Source organism: Cantharellus anzutake, assembly GCF_015039405.1.
Source record: "Cantharellus anzutake strain C23 chromosome Unknown EI90scaffold_2, whole genome shotgun sequence".
In the NCBI taxonomy this organism is placed as follows: domain Eukaryota; kingdom Fungi; phylum Basidiomycota; class Agaricomycetes; order Cantharellales; family Hydnaceae; genus Cantharellus; species Cantharellus anzutake.
Genome location: NW_024066952.1, coordinates 2,016,550 through 2,032,663, shown reverse-complemented (window position 1 = coordinate 2,032,663; position 16,114 = coordinate 2,016,550). Strand labels below are relative to the sequence as shown.

Genomic DNA, 16,114 nt, shown 5'->3' with positions numbered 1-16,114 from the left:
TATTCGTTCATTCAGCAATAGCGTCAAATTATCGAGCAACATCGCTCGATGGCTTGTTCCACATCAGAGAGGCAAAATCTGGTTCGTGCGGGATGCGAGCAATCACAAAGAGACGTGGCTCCGGTGAGCCAGATTTTCACTCAGAAGCAACGATGGGAAGCCCCTCCAAATCAGCGGGGTCCGTGGGCTACAAGAAAAGGGTTAAGATATGTGTAAGTGATGGCATGAAGTCTACGCGGGGCCACCATCACATACCACTGTTAGGATGCGAAGGGTATTTGTGTGGCCGAACCCACCCTTCCAACCTTGGACGGCGATAACAGCACTGCCAGGTGTGAGAACCTTCAACTCCAACGCACACCGGAGACCAAAGCTAAGGGGTGTCCTTTGAGCTGACTACACACTTTAAGTTAGAGTGTTGGTATTATTACCGAATACGATTGTCCACATCGCGCTGCCACAGGGTATCCGGAACACCTCTTGGCTCAGGATACCAGAAGGGATAGCAGGCTCGATGAAGGTGCATTTGGCGGGCAGTCTGCTGGTTACGAGTGACTACATAGCATCCTGGTTCAGTGGGGTCCCTTGTAGCCCAGCAGTCATGGACCCACCAGTAATGATTGGGACGGCGGGTCGATACTTGGAGATCAAGCGAGCGGAGTTGCCACTCGTCGAGAGGACCAAGATAGCGGCTGCTTTCTGCTCCACCGCAGCAGCAACAGCAGAAATTGCGACCGTTTCAGCAGTCTCGGTGGGGCGCTTGGCAAGAGCACGAAGCTCGTTAAAGAGCGGAGGATAACAAATCGCAGACTCAGCGAGGTAGCATGTCTCCGCCATCATGAGGACTAAAGTTCAGATCGGGTATCACAACCTTTGAAAGAATTGCTAGCTCATCAGACCTACCGGACTGGATTGGGTACTGGCCCTTGGCTGTCTCTCCAGAAAGCATGACACAATCCGCACCATCAAGGACGGCATTGGCGACGTCGCTTACTTCTGCACGAGTAGGACGAGGGTTGTACTATGTTCAAATTGGTGAACGACACGAGAGCGTCACTACAAATTCGCCTCACAGTCATCGACTGCACGGGAATAAAATGTTAGTACATGCACCAGTTGATGTAGTGGGCGCATACCTCCAGCATCTGAGTAGCACAAATGGCAGGCTTTCCGGCAATATTACACTTTGAAATCATCATTTTCTGTGCCAGGAACACTTGACTGGCTGGTATCTCGATACCAAGGTCACCACGGGCAACCATCACACCATCTGCGGCGGCAAGAATCTCATCGAAATTTGCCACTCCCTGCTCGTTTTCGATTTTTACGATGACCTTGATAGAGGCTCCGTCTGGTCCAAGGACTTCACGAATGTCAATGACGTCCTGAGCGCGGCGGATAAACGAGGCAAAGATCATATCCACGCCGTTCTTGACGCCGAACTTCAGGTCCTTCTTATCCTTTTCACTAAGAGCAGGAAGATCGACGTTCGTCTTGGGCAGGTTGACCCCCTTACGAGAAGAGAACGAACCGCTGTTGACGGCTCGAACTCTGATATTCTTACCCTCGATAGACAAGACCAATAGCGAAAGAATGCCTGGAGATGCGATTAGGGGAGACATATACATGAAGGTCGAGCTTACCATCATCGACAAAGATGAGCTTCCCGGGAGCGGTCACCTTCGTAATGTTGGGCTATGCAACCCATTTATTAGTTTATACCAAGGAATACGGTCATTTGAAGAGCTACCCACATAATCCACATAAAGAATCTTGTCGTCGCAGAGCTCGGCGTATTGAGGGTCCGTGGTGACGATAAATTCGTGCCCACCTTCGATCTTAGCGTCCTGAACGATATTTCATGGATATAAGCCCGCCAATCCGATGCGACGTCAAGGACTCACTTCAAGACCTGGGCGCATCAACCCCGTTCTTATTTCTGGTCCTTTCTAGGTCTAAACGTGAGAAGAGAGGGTGGCGAGACGGAGTAACGATATATACTGACGGTATCAAGGGCAATTGCCAAAGGCCGCCCGCTTTCGCCTACACCACGGACATATCAGCATGCCGCTTCGATGATGGTGTTTTGATTCGAAAATGCCCACTCTCAACCACTTTCCGCGCGTTATCAATGACGGATTGATGATACTCGTAAGAGCCGTGGGAAAAATTCATTCGCACTGACATGAAAAGGTGTATTGTCAGGATTCCTTGCGAGTAGCCATACAAACTTTAAATCGATCGTCACTCACCGATATTCATGCCGGCTCGCCTAAGTTGTGACAGAGACTGGACATTGTTCACCTTGGGGCCTGCGGTATTTTCGAACCGAGTCAGAATGCTAGCGCGTTAAAGATTGTCGATGATAATAAAAGACACGAGACGATGGTCTGATGGTTGGCCATCATAATCTGTGAAAATGTACGCTCACCGATTGTAGCGATGATCGCAGTCTACAGAGTGTTGTTCCCAATGATAAAGAAGAAGGAAGTCAGGGATCAGAAGCGCGATCGTGTGGTAGGTGACGATTATCCGTACCTTGCGCTTGAACTTGGTATCTTCAGATGGATCAGCGCCACTTCGCAACGTCGATAACCATGCCAAACGCGAGCTTTCAATGTCAACCATCTCAGGAAACGATTTATAGGGGGGTTCTGGTGATCGTAGTTCTTGGAGGGGAATCGATCCAAAGAACTGGGGCAGATAAGCATGCACGTGCGAATGAATCCAAATGAAGTGACCATTGTGGGTCAACTTCGCTTCAATGTTTCTTGGAAAGATCGTGAGCCATTATGATTGCTGCTTCGTAATCTACGTAGCAATTCGAGGAATCATGGAAAGTAATAAGGAAAATAGCCACACGAGACACCAGCCTTTCAATCAATAACAAAAAACGAAACAAAGGTGGGAAACCGCTAAACTACCACAAAGGAAATCATGAGATAATACATTATTTATGCTTCCAACAGCTCTGTCATTGCTTTTTCCAGATTATTCGACTATCGCCCAAGACAGAAAAAGCTCTGAAGAAACGGATCACGAGCCGAACTCTGAGGTAGACTAGGCCGCTACAGAGAAACACTCTCAAATAACACGGAAGCCCCACGCGGCGGGTTGACTGGCTTCCGCGCCGGTACCATGCGGCAGAGGACCCGCATAGATACTCTCACAAGCGAGCGAATAGCCTGACATGTACCCAACTCGGTCATAGGGTCGCACAAAAAAGATAGGAAGACTCCTTCCGGACAAAGCGGGAGAGAAAGGCATAGCATCGCTCTCTCGGACAGGGAATGAAGCTGAATGAGTGCCGGGGGCGGGCCTGCTCCCAGACGGCGCTGGACTGGATGAAGAAGGGGAGCCAGAACCTCTTGCCCGAGTTGGACCTGGTATGGTTAAGCCATCCGCATCTCTCTGCATGATCGCATTTAGAACGTCTTGGGGCGTGGGCAAGTCAACCGAAATGGAAGTGAGGTTGGGAGGAACACGATGCATTGCAAGATTTGGGGTCGCTCCTGGATCCTGACCGTGAGAAAGACTAGGACCAGCGTGGGAGTCAACAGGCCCAAGTGAGTGGCCAGTCATGTCGAACTGCGCATTGTACGGTGGCGTACTGGCAGGCTGAATCCGAACCGTTAGAGGACCAACAGTCCCAATCCATACTTCCATGGGTATGGGAGCACCCGTGATCGGATCAGGAGAATAGAAGTTAAATACATCCAATTCCAATCGGTTGACAGAAGGGGGAAGTGCAGGGACGTTCGCAGAGACCGGAAAAGGTGTGATGGGGCGGTGTGGAACAATGGAGGGAGGGTGAGTTGTAGACGCATCGAAAAAAGTGTAGTGATATTCAGCTACGCAAAGATCAGTAAATGAAAATACACTAGCGCTTGGGAAGCATCTTACCGATTCCGACAACTGTCCAACACAGGAAATCATCAACCTCGTCAACACCACCAGCGTTTCCAGTGCTTCTGGGAGCTTGATACGTAAGCGGATGAGCGGATGCAATCGCCTTGCCATCAGGCGTAGCGTGGGAGGTACTCATCGAAATGGAGCTACGGTCCGCTGCATGTACGGGAAGGGGAAGGCGCCCGGCTGAAAGGAATAAACCAGTGGGCGATGGCATGTCCGAATTCGTAGATGCTCGTTGCAACGCCACCTTTTGCATCTGGCTTACGAGACCTCCAGTGTCACTTCGTGAGAGTTTTCCTTTGTCGACTTTTCGAACGATAAGAGGTTCAGAGGAAATGCCGGTCGCCTCATCTGTGAGCACGATGCGCGAACCATAATGAATCGGTCGTTGAGGAGGTGGACCATTTCGCGATGCTCCCGCCAGTGACTGGCTAGGATCGATGGGATTCCCATGCTCATCGTCCAGAATCTGCACCCTGAAAGCCGACCAGGAAGCATTGGAAGCTGCCAATTCAGCCCGGTCGACTGTCATGTATTTAGTGCGGACAGTTTGGGAGTTGATTCGGTTGAAGAGTGAAATAGAACTACCGTCCATAATGCAAGTTGAGACATTGCGTGTTTTTGCCGTTTTCTTTGAAGGTTTTGATATAATCGTGACAGGGGCTGATTCGAAAGACGCCCAAGTTCGGAGTGCAGGTACCGCCGAACTTGGTTCGTGGGAAGGGGCTGGAATTGGACCTGAGATCTCGAGGGAAAGATGGAAACTCTTGGATTTAGTAGATGCGCCGCCCACATGGAGATACTTGAATTGCAGCTGCTCATCAATAGTGCTGCTCTGTTCCGCGAGGCGCGCCCCATCTTCAGTGACAACCGACATTGTCAGGCGCTGCTCCGAAATACTTCGGATCGGAGAATCGATTCGGACGAGGGGCGGAGGACACAGGAAACGTTTCTCGTGCCCATACGACTTTTGGGCAACGGCCGCATGGAGACAAGTCACGGTCGTCATCGCCGTGGGTGGGATGTCTCCGGGTCGTGCGCGCGGGGGATCGGCGATGCGACGACGATTCGCGTCTGCAAACTGCTTGACCTCGTAGTCCTCATTATCACCGCCTTCAGCGTTGCGCTTCCTCTTTCCAGACTAAAAAATGGTTTTCGTGTGGCGACACAGTCAGTAAGCAGTTCAATTCAGGTCAGATCATGAAGCGTACTGTTTCCTTGTTGTACGTGTTGGATTGAAACTCATCATGCGAACCGTTGGAGTGGGCGGAACTGCCGGCCAAGTTTGCAGGACCAACTGCGAGAGAGGCAGCCAGAAGTGAGCGCATGCGGGTATCATCTTGACTGCTTCCGTGATTGTGCCCTCGATTCAAGGGATTTTCGTCCCCCAGGTTGGCCGCCCCCTGCGCTTGAGGCGATCCATCTCCAGGTTTTCTGGAAGTGGTATCACTTTCCGAGATGGCGTTGACGAGGAGGTCCAAATTCGTACGATATGGTATGGACTCAAGGGGAGCATTGGGGGTAGACATGTCGGAGATGAGCGAGGGGTCCAAGTGGAAACCCTTTTGGTAGTCTGACTCTGAAGAAGATAGATGGTGTGTGGGAATATTTGAGGTTGCAGGCTGCGTGAGAATGGTTGTTGTAGCCGGCGTCGAGGAAAGCGGGTGACCACTAGCAGCAAGCGATGGCGATGACATATTTGACGTTGTTAAGTGTGGCGCTGTGACGATCGCTATCTGTCTTTCCTTTCGCTGTAACAGCTCGCAAGGGGGGGCAACCCTTTCAAGAGTCTCAAAAACAACCAACGTGATCTGACGAAAGAATCCGTGTGACACGTCACGTTTCGCGAACAGAGGGGCTGTGCGCGGGAACAGGGTTTCCTTTACGGTCACAGCAATCATGGCCCAGATCTCCTTCCCTTCCCAGCTCAAAAGGCTCACAGAAAGACACCCAAAGCCCGCGAATTACAGGTTCTCATATGGGACGGCGGGGTTTCGCACAAAGTGCGCTTTCATTGCTTTGACGAATTACACCACCCTAATTTCATGTCTGTTGTAGTGGAAGTCTTCTGGATTCCGTCCTATTTCGTGTCGGCGTGCTTGCTGGTCTGAGGAGCAAGCGTCTAGAAGGCAAGACGGTCGGTATTATGATCACGGCTTCCCACAACCCCGAGGAGGTGGGTTTAATGCCTTCCGCCGCATTTCGGCATCGTGCCAACATATCCACATCCAGGACAACGGTGTCAAGATAGTGGATCCTTACGGAGAAATGCTTGAAGCGGATTGGGAAATATATGCCACTGCGCTTGCTAATGCTCCAAACACGGAAATGTTTATCGGGTTTCTTGACACAATCGTGTGTGATCAGAAAATTGATCTTTTTCAGGCGTCAAAAGTCGTATATGCGCGTGATACGAGGCCTTCCGGGCTCCTGCTCGTAAATGCGCTCAGGGATGGCTTGGACGCGATTGGTGCGATTGGTCGTGACGAAGGCATCTGCACAACTCCGATTCTCCATTATATTGTTCGTTGTATCAACACTGCAGGCACCAGGGAGAACTACGGAGAAGCTTCCGCCGAAGGGTATTACAAAAAACTGAGCGATGCGTATCGTGTTCTTGTTGTGGGTTCCGGTCGCACATGTTATTTGGCCTTGAATCTCAGAACAAGTCCCAAATAGGAACATCAACCCACGCCGCCAAAATTAGTAGTTGACTGTGCGAATGGCGTTGGAGCCCTCGCACTTCAACAGTTGGCGCAGCATCTTTTCCCTATACTTGAATTCTCCTCGGTCAACACTGACACAGAAAATTCTTCGCTCCTCAATCATGATTGCGGTGCAGATTATGTGAAGACCCGTCAAATATGGGCGCCGAATGTGGGAAATCTGATTGCTGATGGCGAGCGCGGTTGTGCGTTGGATGGCGATGCCGATCGACTAGTGTATTTCTATCGCGATCGCGGGCACTTCCGCTTGCTGGATGGAGACAAGATCGCGGCACTAGCATCCATTTTCATAACTCAACTTATTGAACAATCTGGCTTGGATACCGAAAAAATCTACGTTGGAGTGGTGCAAACTGCCTATGCAAACGGAAGTTCTACCAAGTTTTACGAGACTCGTAAACTCGCCCTAGAGTGCGTTCCAACGGGTGTAAAACACCTCCATCATGTGGCAGAGCGTTTCCCAATCGGCATCTATTTTGAGGCGAACGGTCATGGAACTGTTTTATTCTCTCAGCCAGTCTTGGATGCCATATACGAGCGCGAACCCATTAGCCCAACTCAGGCAGCCGCTCTTCGTTACCTCAAAGCACTTGCCAACATGATCAACCAGGCTGTCGGAGATGCGCTTTCCGATATGCTTATGGTGGAGGCCATTCTCGCCCACATGAAATTCGGCCCTGTGGAGTGGGACTCGCTATATCTCGAACTACCCAACCGACTCGTCAAAATAATTGTTCCAGATCGTTCAATTTTCCGTACAGAAGATGCCGAGCGCAGACTCGTTTCACCCTCAGAACTGCAGGAGCGAATGGATGACATCACATTCCAATATCCCCAAGGCAGAGCGTTCGTTAGGCCTAGCGGCACTGAGGATTGTGTTAGGTTATATGCTGAGTCTACCCACCGCTACCAAACAGATGGTAAGTGTTATCTTGGTCTCCCGCCGAGTGACCTCAATTTCAATTTCCTAGAAATGGCGTACAGGCTCGCTGGGCTTATATATGATGAGGTGGGCGGCGACCCTGCTACAAGACCTCCCGAGTTCTTGTGAGCGTGTCGGATGCCTAGATACGATGGTTTTGCTGTTGATTGCCGTGGTTCGTACCCATACTCATGGAAAACCCTGGTGTCAAAGTTCCAATTTGTTGTACCACGTCGAATTAACAAAGAGTGAAGATGCATCATTACAAACAGGCGACGAACTCCATCATGGAACCCCACACACACCCTTGCAGGCCAGAACTTGGCGGTGTTTTCGCCAGGGAGCATGTAAAACTGCGAATGATTGGGAAAAGACTCACTGGGAACGGAGCCCGGGCTTCCTCCGGTATCCGAGGATCGGTACGGTCTCACAGTTGTTGAGTGCACAAGCAAAAGCGTTTATGTAATTGGTGGAACAATACTGGGGCTTCCAAGGGCACGGCCCGGACCCCATGGGATGATGCGGAGATGGAATGGAGTAGTTCCTCCCTTGGAAATACTCGATGGCCCCAAATATCGCACATTCAGGCGAGGTGAGATGAACACAAGTCAATTGACGCGTCGCTCCCACACTGCGCCCGAGCTTCCTGACTCTCAAAATGGGAAATTCATCGGTATCTTAATGGAATGACGACTGTCCAGGAAGCACTAGTGAAATGACCTGAATATGTCATCCCGCAGCCGTGAGCCCGTGATCGTCCACGTTTGATGCAGTTCATCGTAGAGGCATCAGCGAAACCGAATACCTACTGACGCATTCCAACGACTTAGCTTATACAAAGGTGCGACACTGGGCATAGAAACTACGATTATTAAGCATACACACCGCTAACCAGCAGCGGCCCGTGTTTTGTGTCAATTCCACGTGTTATCAATACCAGTCGTTCCCTCGTCAAGTCCCCTCTTTAGTGGCAGATTCCGAGAGCAGTTTGCAGAGTATGAGATAGTCGCACGGCTGACGGCTCGATTCATTTTGATTTCCCGAGCTATCTTCAGCGGTAGCGCAAGGGGATGGAAACATGTCATGTTGTTCATTGGGAGAGCTGGCGTCAATGACAAATCTAGTGATTAAAATTAATGACTGCTGGGACACATCCAGATGTTTTTCGTACCCTTGCTTAGCATAATGGTGAAGCGCCGTTGTGTTGGCTAGCGGAAAAATGTAAGAGATGGCAAGGTCTACCGAGGCAGCCTTACCAAGGAGAACCGTCAACATTAGTCTGTTCATCTTCCACTTGCGACCCAATTGTTCGGCCAGTGATAAAAGGAAAGTGCCTATCCCTTTGCGTCGATAATCTTCAGCAACGTGAATCTCATAACTGCAAGTGTAGTAACGTTGTCATGATCGATTGCCCGATCAACGAGGCAGGACACACATATAAAGCACGTCATCCTTCCTCTCCGGGACAACGTAGCTTATCTCGGTCTCAAAGCGAAGAGTTGAGAATCCACACAACGTTGTGTTGCTGGTGGCTGAGCGAACGATAAGGTGCCGTGCCGCTCTATGAAACATTTCCGCCTTCTTTTCTTCAGGGTTCCATCCAAAAGAAGAGGCGCTGGACCTGAACGAGTAGACTAAGCGTATTGGAAGCCCCTCCATTTGGTCGTGACACACACATGTCTTTCATATTAGCAGTGTACAAAGACCACATTTTTTGGCGTAAAAAATTCGACAATTCAGAGGACTTAAAGACGTCCAGTTTAAGTCCGTCAGGCGCAGGCTTCTCATCGAAGCTTCGGAGCAGTTGCACAGCAGAGGCCTGCAAGAAGCAGCTTTAAGGTTGAGCGAACCACCACCGCTACTATAAAGCACTCGAAGATGCAGGCCTGACCTTACTTGCCACCTTGCTAGCCCTTCCTGACGCTGCATTTGCTTTTGGGGCGCTTTTCATAGAGCACGGTGGATCGATGAATGGACTTGGCAGCCTCAATGTGAACGTGACTGAATTGTGCACCGCCACACAGGACCGTTTGGGAACAATTTTGGAACTTGGAGCAGCACCATGAAGCTCGACGCTACGGACCTACGCTACCTAAGTTCGGATGAGTTTCGAGTCCTGACGGCGGCAAGAGTGTTTCCTATTTTATCACTGGGCTTTTATAGGCTGATCGTTACTTGTTTTTTTGTGGCCCAGGCAGAGATGGGATCGAAGAACCACGAAGTGGTTCCTAGTGCGCTGATAGCCCAGATTAGCGGATTAAGGGGAGGTGGCGTGAACAAAAACCTCGGAGAGCTTGCGAAGCGGAATCTAGTGGCGAGGGTACAGAATATGAAATGTAAGGAAAGCGTGCGCCATTTCCGATTTGGACGCTGAGCGGGCTCGCGCATAGATGATGGCTACCGACTTACATATGGAGGATATGACTACTTAGCCCTGAGGGCTCTTTCTAAGCGTGACACTGTGTACTCCGTCGGGAACAAGATTGGCGTCGGGAAAGAATCAGGTGAAGATGAGCCGTTCTTGACTTCCGCGTCGTCGAATCGAGCACGACTAACGTTCCCAAAGATATCTATGTCGTCGCAGACAGGGATGGAAAACAAATGGTGCTCAAGCTCCACAGGCTCGTCGCACTACTTGTTCTTATCATCCTACTCAGTCCTCAAGCCACATTTCAGGCTAGGTCGTGTCTCCTTCCGTGCAATCAAGAACACCCGGGATTACCTGGGAAAGCGCAAGCACGCCTCGTGGATGTACATGTCCCGACTTGCTGCACAGAAAGAATGGGCGTTTATGAAAGTATGTTCTTGAAACACTCTTGGGCTTGGGACGTGTTGTCTGAGGTTTAAGTGCAGGTTCTGCATGAACATGGATTCCCTGTCCCTACACCGATAGATCAATCCAGGCACTGCATACTCATGAGCATTGTTGATGCATATCCTCTGTGGGTTCATCCTAACTGACATTTGCATTTTATCCTCTGACGAGCTCCAAAACAGCCGTCAAATATCGGATCATCCTAACCCAGGGAAATTGTATTCCGCTCTCATGGATCTTATCGTTCGCTTTGCTCGTGCGGGACTGATACACGGGGATTTTAATGAATTCAACATCCTGATCACTCGTGACACTGGAGCAGCCGTCGTTATCGATTTCCCTCAGATGGTTAGCACGTCTCACCCAAATGCGGAATGGTCTGTATCATCCTTTTCGAAGTTTCTGCTCGGGCCTTACTCGTCGTTGATCGCTTAGGTACTTTAACCGCGACGTAGAGTGCATACGCAAATTCTTCAAGAGACGTTTTCGATACGAAAGTGCACTTTACCCTCGCTTCCGTGCGTCCTTGAATGAGGAAGGCGTACCAAGCTTTTCATTAGACGTCGTCGCTGCAAATGGTTGGAGAAATAAAGACCAGCAGGTTTTGGAAGATGTAAGTCCCACAAAGATGCTTTCGTGTCATTAAACTCAGATTGGACATTCACTAAGTACATAACCAACATTGCTGAAAGGGAGAGGGGAGATGGGACCGGGGAGGAGGAAGGGGAGGAGGAAGAAGAGGAAGAGGAAGAGGAAGAGGAAGAGGAAGAAGATGACGATGATGATGGGGATAGCGAGATCATCGGTGAAGGATCTGCTCATGGTCTGGCAATATCAAACGCCCGCCATTCAGTTGAAACAGAGACGATCTCAGGGGAACGCGATTCGTCGTCAAGAGGACCCCTGCAGGATCAAGCCCGACCAGCCACAGGTTGGCCCACCGACGAGGAGCAAACTGATGCGGAAAACGCCGAGACGGAAGAGGCGATCGAAAACCTCTCCGTTGCCGATGACCTTAGGGTCCGCCAACAAACCGGAGGGAGCTTGCGACGCCTGGTTGCCTCCCAGGTGAAAAAGGAAATTGCCAAGGATGAACGAAAATATCATTCAAGGCGAGCACCGGGTCACGCTGGTCGGTCGAAAGGGTCAAAGGCTAAGCAGGACGCACGGGCCAAGATCGAGGGCAGCGCTTCATGGGGCTAAGGATATATGTGTGTGGTCGTTTTATCCTCCGCGTGCCAGTGGCATATGACGGAGTGTACACTACGCAAATCAGAGCATTTATAACCTCCCACTCGACCGCCGGTAGCAGCGTAAACAGAATTGTGTGCAGTGGTTTGAATCCGAATGCAATTGCCTGGGCCAGAGCGCTTAGTGTTAGAATTCTTGGTATTATGGTGTTCGCTATGACCAACTCACGTTTGGTGATGTTGAGTCGTGTGGCGTTTAGATTTACACCTATTGCCTTTCTTGGTGGCGTCCGTGCCAAAGTCAGTGCGCATTCATAGCGTCTGACTATAAAAGAACAATTTTTCACAACCCAACCTTTCCTCAGTTCACGTACAACGGGACTGAGCGACAACATCGCTAGTCCAACATTTCGTCTTATACTTAGTGCACTGGACACCCGCTGAACGGCCAAGTATTCGAGTGTTAGGACCCAAAAACGAAAACCCTGAAGCCAGAGAATGGGGAACAGACTCGAACCCAGCCGTCTTGGACGCGCACTGCACAATGTTAGAAAATAACGAAGTCCCCTTTGTATTACAATTCAAATGTATACATTGAGTTTAATCCAATTCCCTACCATTCAATCCCGATACAATTTTCAATCAAATAATCAGTCGCATGTAACGGGGTTAAGAGGTTCATGTCCGATCAACTACTCCGAAAACCAGCGCCAATCAATTCAATTGTATTAATTTTCAAGACCCGCGTTACCGGTTGTTGGTTGTGTGAAAGTAATATATAAGGCGTTATTTCTCCGCACTTTCAGGTTATTGACGCCGTCATAACCTTTGAGGGTGGTTGGGTACAAATCTTATGTGGGTTAACACTAAAAATGCGTAACAATTTAGTACCGGATGCTGCCAAAAAACACCGCCACTGCCATTTTGTGCCAGTGCGTGTCCACGAAGCGGAGACGGCTGGGTTCGAGTCTGAATGGGGAATAGGTGGTGGAAAGGGATTGAGAAAGGAAAACGTGTCAGACATGCTGCGGTTGCATACTCCGTATCCTGATGAACTGTAGCCCCAGGCAAGATTAAGCGCAAATTGTTTCGACTCCCGGGTGCCTGATGCCAGCTCGGGCATAATTTCCTAAGTCCGGGATCACCGTCATACTTAGTTCGCACCTTTCGCTTTCTTGGTTCTGAACAAACATTCTCTTCACCCTCCCATCATCTCTTTCATCGACTGCTGCTCTCCTTTCGTTCCGCCGTCAAGTCACCTTCAGTCACTCACTATATCATTAGCCATTCAAGTCATGGTTAAGTTGCTCTCAATCGTCTCGGTTTTTGTCCTTTCCTTTTGTGCAGTCAACGCAACCCTTCGCCATGATCGTCATGGCGTTCGTCACCGTCTTGGGCAGGGGGATGCGGTCGTGCGCCATGTCAAGCCGGAAAGAGACCTGGGTCCTATCCATGTTGCGCTCCAGGCTAAGAAGAAGCGAGCATCCGGCATCAATGCTCGTCGCTGCGGGGCTAAGCACACTACTACATCCACCGTATCTGAATCAACTACCACATCTTCGGAAGTGAAGTTACTCGACACTAAGCCCACTACCACCACTACACCCTACGACCCCCCTGCCACCCCCACTCCTACTCCCACTCACACTCACAAACACGATCCTTCGCCTACTTCCAGCGAGGAACCAGCCACAACTTCGAAAGGTGGTGATACGGGCGGTCAGACATTCTCCGGTGATGGTAAGCAATTCATTATGAATGATGCATACACCGTTTTCACTCGAGCACTCCGTCCTTTAGGTACCTTCTACGCTACCGGACTTAATGCTTGTGGTGGCGTTGACCATGATTCTGATATGATCGCTGCAGGTGAGTCCTTGATCTTCTTCATTCCGTCCAGCCCCGATTCACAGCATTGGATGAACAGCCTCTCATTTGTTATGGGCAGACTTTGGCAGTCTAGACAACCCCAACAACAGCCCAATCTGGTACGTCTATCGAACACTTGTAGCATGGTAGTACTTAGGCTCATTGCCCTTTTCCCATCCAGCGGCAGGTATGTCATCGCATCCTACGGCGGCAAAGTATGTCTGTCCTCCCTTCCGCTCATGGCGATATTAACTCTGTCAACTCGCATATAGTCTGTTAGGGTGAAAATCACAGATGAGTGCATGGGGTGCGCCAAGTACTCTCTCGACTTTGTGCGTAAAATTTCACCTCCCTCTTCCCGCTAAATCCGTGACTCATTATGGTTCTGTGCAGTCCCCTGATGCATTTAAGTTAATGGCGAACCCCGATCTTGGGCGTATCAAAATCACGTGGAGATGGGCTTGATCCGTCCAACTCTGGATCCACATTTTGCATCGTGGACGATATCAATCACTTGCCATAACATCATCAAGCCGCTTGCTCCTTCAACTCCAATCTATCGCGTATATCCTTTTGCCCTTTCCTTTCTCAGTTCTCTGGGTGACTTGCCATGTATCTGAAGTCGGCCGGTCTGACTTTCAACTCTAATCGCCTTTTACCTTCTTTTTACGCTACATTTGCTCTTTCATGGCACAATGGCATTCGTAGTTCTAAGTTGAGCCTTTCGCACTAACTATACTGAGGCCTGGTTACGGGTGGCAGTGGTATGGCTGTTGTCAGCTGCGGCTGCGCATAAAAGGATCACCACAAGAACAAAGGCCTCCTAACGAAGTTGAAATTGACATTGTGTGGGAATTGCTCGCGCGTCGTTTAATAATTGACTCGGAGTCACGTGGAATAGTAAATGAAATGCTTTATCACCCATTCATTTTGGCCTAGCCCTTCCGCTCGTGAACGGATATATTGCCTTACGTCCGGAGTGATTTGACCCCTGTCACACCTATCTCCGTTTGGTATGGGCATCGTGGGCCACTCAAATTTCTTTTGGTCCGTGTGGGTGGCCTTGACGATGCACGGTGAATGTGTTCTCTGTGTTCTCTCCGCCACCTACAATTGCAATCAGGATGGGGTTCATCTCAGCAATCCAAAAGGGGCTTGGGCGGCTTCCTGGAATCCCGATCAGGGGAACAGTATCGCCGGATCAATCAAGTTGATGTACAACTCCTTTCTACGCGTATCAATCCTTTTTCCATCATAGCGCCTAACCGCCGCACACGAATGAACCCTCCGTCGGACAAGGCCAAGTCGATGCGACTGAAGAACGGTTGAGTTGTTGGGGATCTGACACGGGCCACCCAGATTCCTGGAAAAGATCAATGAGATAAATGCAGGAGGTTCATCGATTCTCTATACTTACCCAAGCATTGGTATTTGGGCATCATCCCGTTGGGGTGTGAAGAAGGCAACCGCAGTCGGGGTGAATCTGATCTTGTGGACAATGAACACTGTAAAACGATCCTGAGAAGCTTGCTGAATTCAGTCTCGAGCTGGGGTAACTGCCACATCTAAGCGTCATCGTTGCACGTCGGGGCTACGTACGGGGCACCAAAAGTCTGGAACAATCCGCAGAGACCGTCGGTACACTTCGAAGGCGCTCCCTGACAACGGACATTTACCCATCGCCTCTCCCCAATTAGAGTTGCCATGCAAATGCAAAAAGGATTTTCCATCGGGATTGTTCTTTTTGACGATGCGCCCTGGCGGTCGTAAGGAAATGTTGATGCATACAGAATACATATACAGAGGTCCTGTTCACACACCTTGTGAGGTTCCCCTCTCTATCTATAGAGGCCGCTTCAGCCTGGCTGGCTCCCTCGTACCGAACAATCATCTCGTTATCCCATGGAATTTTGGCCGCGCTTACTATCCCCATTCCACTCCCTCCCTCCCTCCCCCCTCTGATAGCAAATGCCTGAGACGCCAGGACTACCTGAGAACAGTACCGCAAATTGCTACAACAAAATTCTTTGCGGGGCGTGGGTCCCACCGCCAAGAATTTTTGACCCTTTGCCAACCATTCCTAGGTGCTGGGGATACAGAGCGGCAGCTGGCTGTTATCCGTGCCCTTTCTAGCCTGATATACTCTCATATTTCATGGATCTAGGCGATGCAACTGAACTCCAACCTTCGGTGCAACAGTGCAATCATGCTCCTCATCTATCCACTGCCTTATGTCATTCCGCATTCCTTCGATCGATATGACATTGGTCAAGGTGATGCCGGACCATCCGAAAATTCAGTCCCAGCTGTCAGGCGCAATCCTGCGTGCCTCCATTTGGAGGTCCGCACCTTTTCGACACGGTATTGAGCAAGCCGATCCGTGAGCAAACCGCCTCGTTGTGCATGCCGCAGCAATAGAACGCGAGTTAGTGATAAGTAGAAACGTCACAAGCCTGAGGACACGTGCAGTGTGGGTGTTTTTAAATTGTTCTTATCTCTTCATAGTTCGCTCTGAGGCTGGGTTTTTCCAATTCTATGGGGCTGGATGTAAACAGGTTGGCCGAATTTGTCAAGCTTCGTTGCGGTGCTTTTTTGGTGTATGCACCCAAAGCAGGGACCAAATTGAACTTAACGCCAGACGCTCAGTGCGACACTACGCTGTCGTCGCCAAGTTAGCCGC

The 16,114-nt window shown here is 50.1% G+C and overlaps 7 protein-coding genes across 7 annotated transcripts; 3 read left to right on the top strand and 4 right to left on the bottom strand.

The window, feature by feature from the left end:
• Positions 1 to 136: 136 nt before the first annotated feature.
• EI90DRAFT_2903045 (pyruvate kinase) lies at positions 137 to 2,628 on the bottom strand (the record flags this gene model as incomplete). Its single annotated transcript, XM_039054120.1, has 15 exons — positions 137 to 187; positions 256 to 373; positions 432 to 555; positions 612 to 845; positions 904 to 1,021; positions 1,074 to 1,082; positions 1,137 to 1,597; positions 1,644 to 1,695; positions 1,755 to 1,847; positions 1,905 to 1,949; positions 2,006 to 2,043; positions 2,106 to 2,180; positions 2,253 to 2,312; positions 2,432 to 2,453; positions 2,539 to 2,628. 15 exons carry the CDS (start codon positions 2,626 to 2,628, stop codon positions 137 to 139), a joined length of 1,590 nt encoding a protein of 529 aa, XP_038923615.1.
• A 456-nt stretch (positions 2,629 to 3,084) lies between these two features.
• Positions 3,085 to 4,921, bottom strand: EI90DRAFT_3143557 (uncharacterized protein; the record flags this gene model as incomplete). The annotated part of the gene is made up of 2 exons (XM_039065034.1): positions 3,085 to 3,851; positions 3,904 to 4,921. The coding sequence occupies 2 exons, from the start codon at positions 4,919 to 4,921 to the stop codon at positions 3,085 to 3,087; spliced, it is 1,785 nt and encodes a 594-aa protein (XP_038923614.1).
• Positions 4,922 to 5,667: 746 nt separating this feature from the next.
• On the top strand, positions 5,668 to 7,689 carry EI90DRAFT_2965062 (phosphoacetylglucosamine mutase; the record flags this gene model as incomplete). Its single annotated transcript, XM_039055512.1, has 5 exons — positions 5,668 to 5,915; positions 5,971 to 6,088; positions 6,145 to 6,534; positions 6,592 to 7,558; positions 7,610 to 7,689. The coding sequence occupies exons 1-5, from the start codon at positions 5,812 to 5,814 to the stop codon at positions 7,687 to 7,689; spliced, it is 1,659 nt and encodes a 552-aa protein (XP_038923613.1). The 5' UTR covers positions 5,668 to 5,811.
• Positions 7,690 to 8,176: 487 nt separating this feature from the next.
• Positions 8,177 to 9,385, bottom strand: EI90DRAFT_2965060 (uncharacterized protein). Its single transcript, XM_039055511.1, has 5 exons — positions 9,237 to 9,385; positions 8,996 to 9,181; positions 8,817 to 8,938; positions 8,732 to 8,768; positions 8,177 to 8,680 (listed from the first exon to the last, which is right to left on the bottom strand). Exons 1-5 carry the CDS (start codon positions 9,269 to 9,271, stop codon positions 8,512 to 8,514), a joined length of 549 nt encoding a protein of 182 aa, XP_038923612.1. The 5' UTR covers positions 9,272 to 9,385; the 3' UTR covers positions 8,177 to 8,511.
• A 183-nt stretch (positions 9,386 to 9,568) lies between these two features.
• EI90DRAFT_837147 (RIO1-domain-containing protein) lies at positions 9,569 to 11,295 on the top strand. The gene is made up of 8 exons (XM_039068133.1): positions 9,569 to 9,685; positions 9,755 to 9,896; positions 9,951 to 10,064; positions 10,127 to 10,181; positions 10,237 to 10,357; positions 10,414 to 10,502; positions 10,558 to 10,752; positions 10,811 to 11,295. The coding sequence occupies exons 1-8, from the start codon at positions 9,623 to 9,625 to the stop codon at positions 11,019 to 11,021; spliced, it is 990 nt and encodes a 329-aa protein (XP_038923611.1). The 5' UTR covers positions 9,569 to 9,622; the 3' UTR covers positions 11,022 to 11,295.
• A 1,764-nt stretch (positions 11,296 to 13,059) lies between these two features.
• EI90DRAFT_3031593 (RlpA-like double-psi beta-barrel-protein domain-containing protein-containing protein) lies at positions 13,060 to 14,297 on the top strand. Its single transcript, XM_039058329.1, has 6 exons — positions 13,060 to 13,305; positions 13,366 to 13,434; positions 13,493 to 13,553; positions 13,616 to 13,649; positions 13,707 to 13,766; positions 13,828 to 14,297. Exons 2-6 carry the CDS (start codon positions 13,422 to 13,424, stop codon positions 13,897 to 13,899), a joined length of 240 nt encoding a protein of 79 aa, XP_038923610.1. The 5' UTR covers positions 13,060 to 13,305; positions 13,366 to 13,421; the 3' UTR covers positions 13,900 to 14,297.
• Positions 14,298 to 14,467: 170 nt separating this feature from the next.
• EI90DRAFT_3011536 (uncharacterized protein) lies at positions 14,468 to 15,512 on the bottom strand (the record flags this gene model as incomplete). The annotated part of the gene is made up of 6 exons (XM_039056469.1): positions 14,468 to 14,541; positions 14,654 to 14,797; positions 14,852 to 14,999; positions 15,034 to 15,191; positions 15,359 to 15,424; positions 15,482 to 15,512. 6 exons carry the CDS (start codon positions 15,510 to 15,512, stop codon positions 14,468 to 14,470), a joined length of 621 nt encoding a protein of 206 aa, XP_038923609.1.
• Positions 15,513 to 16,114: the final 602 nt, after the last annotated feature.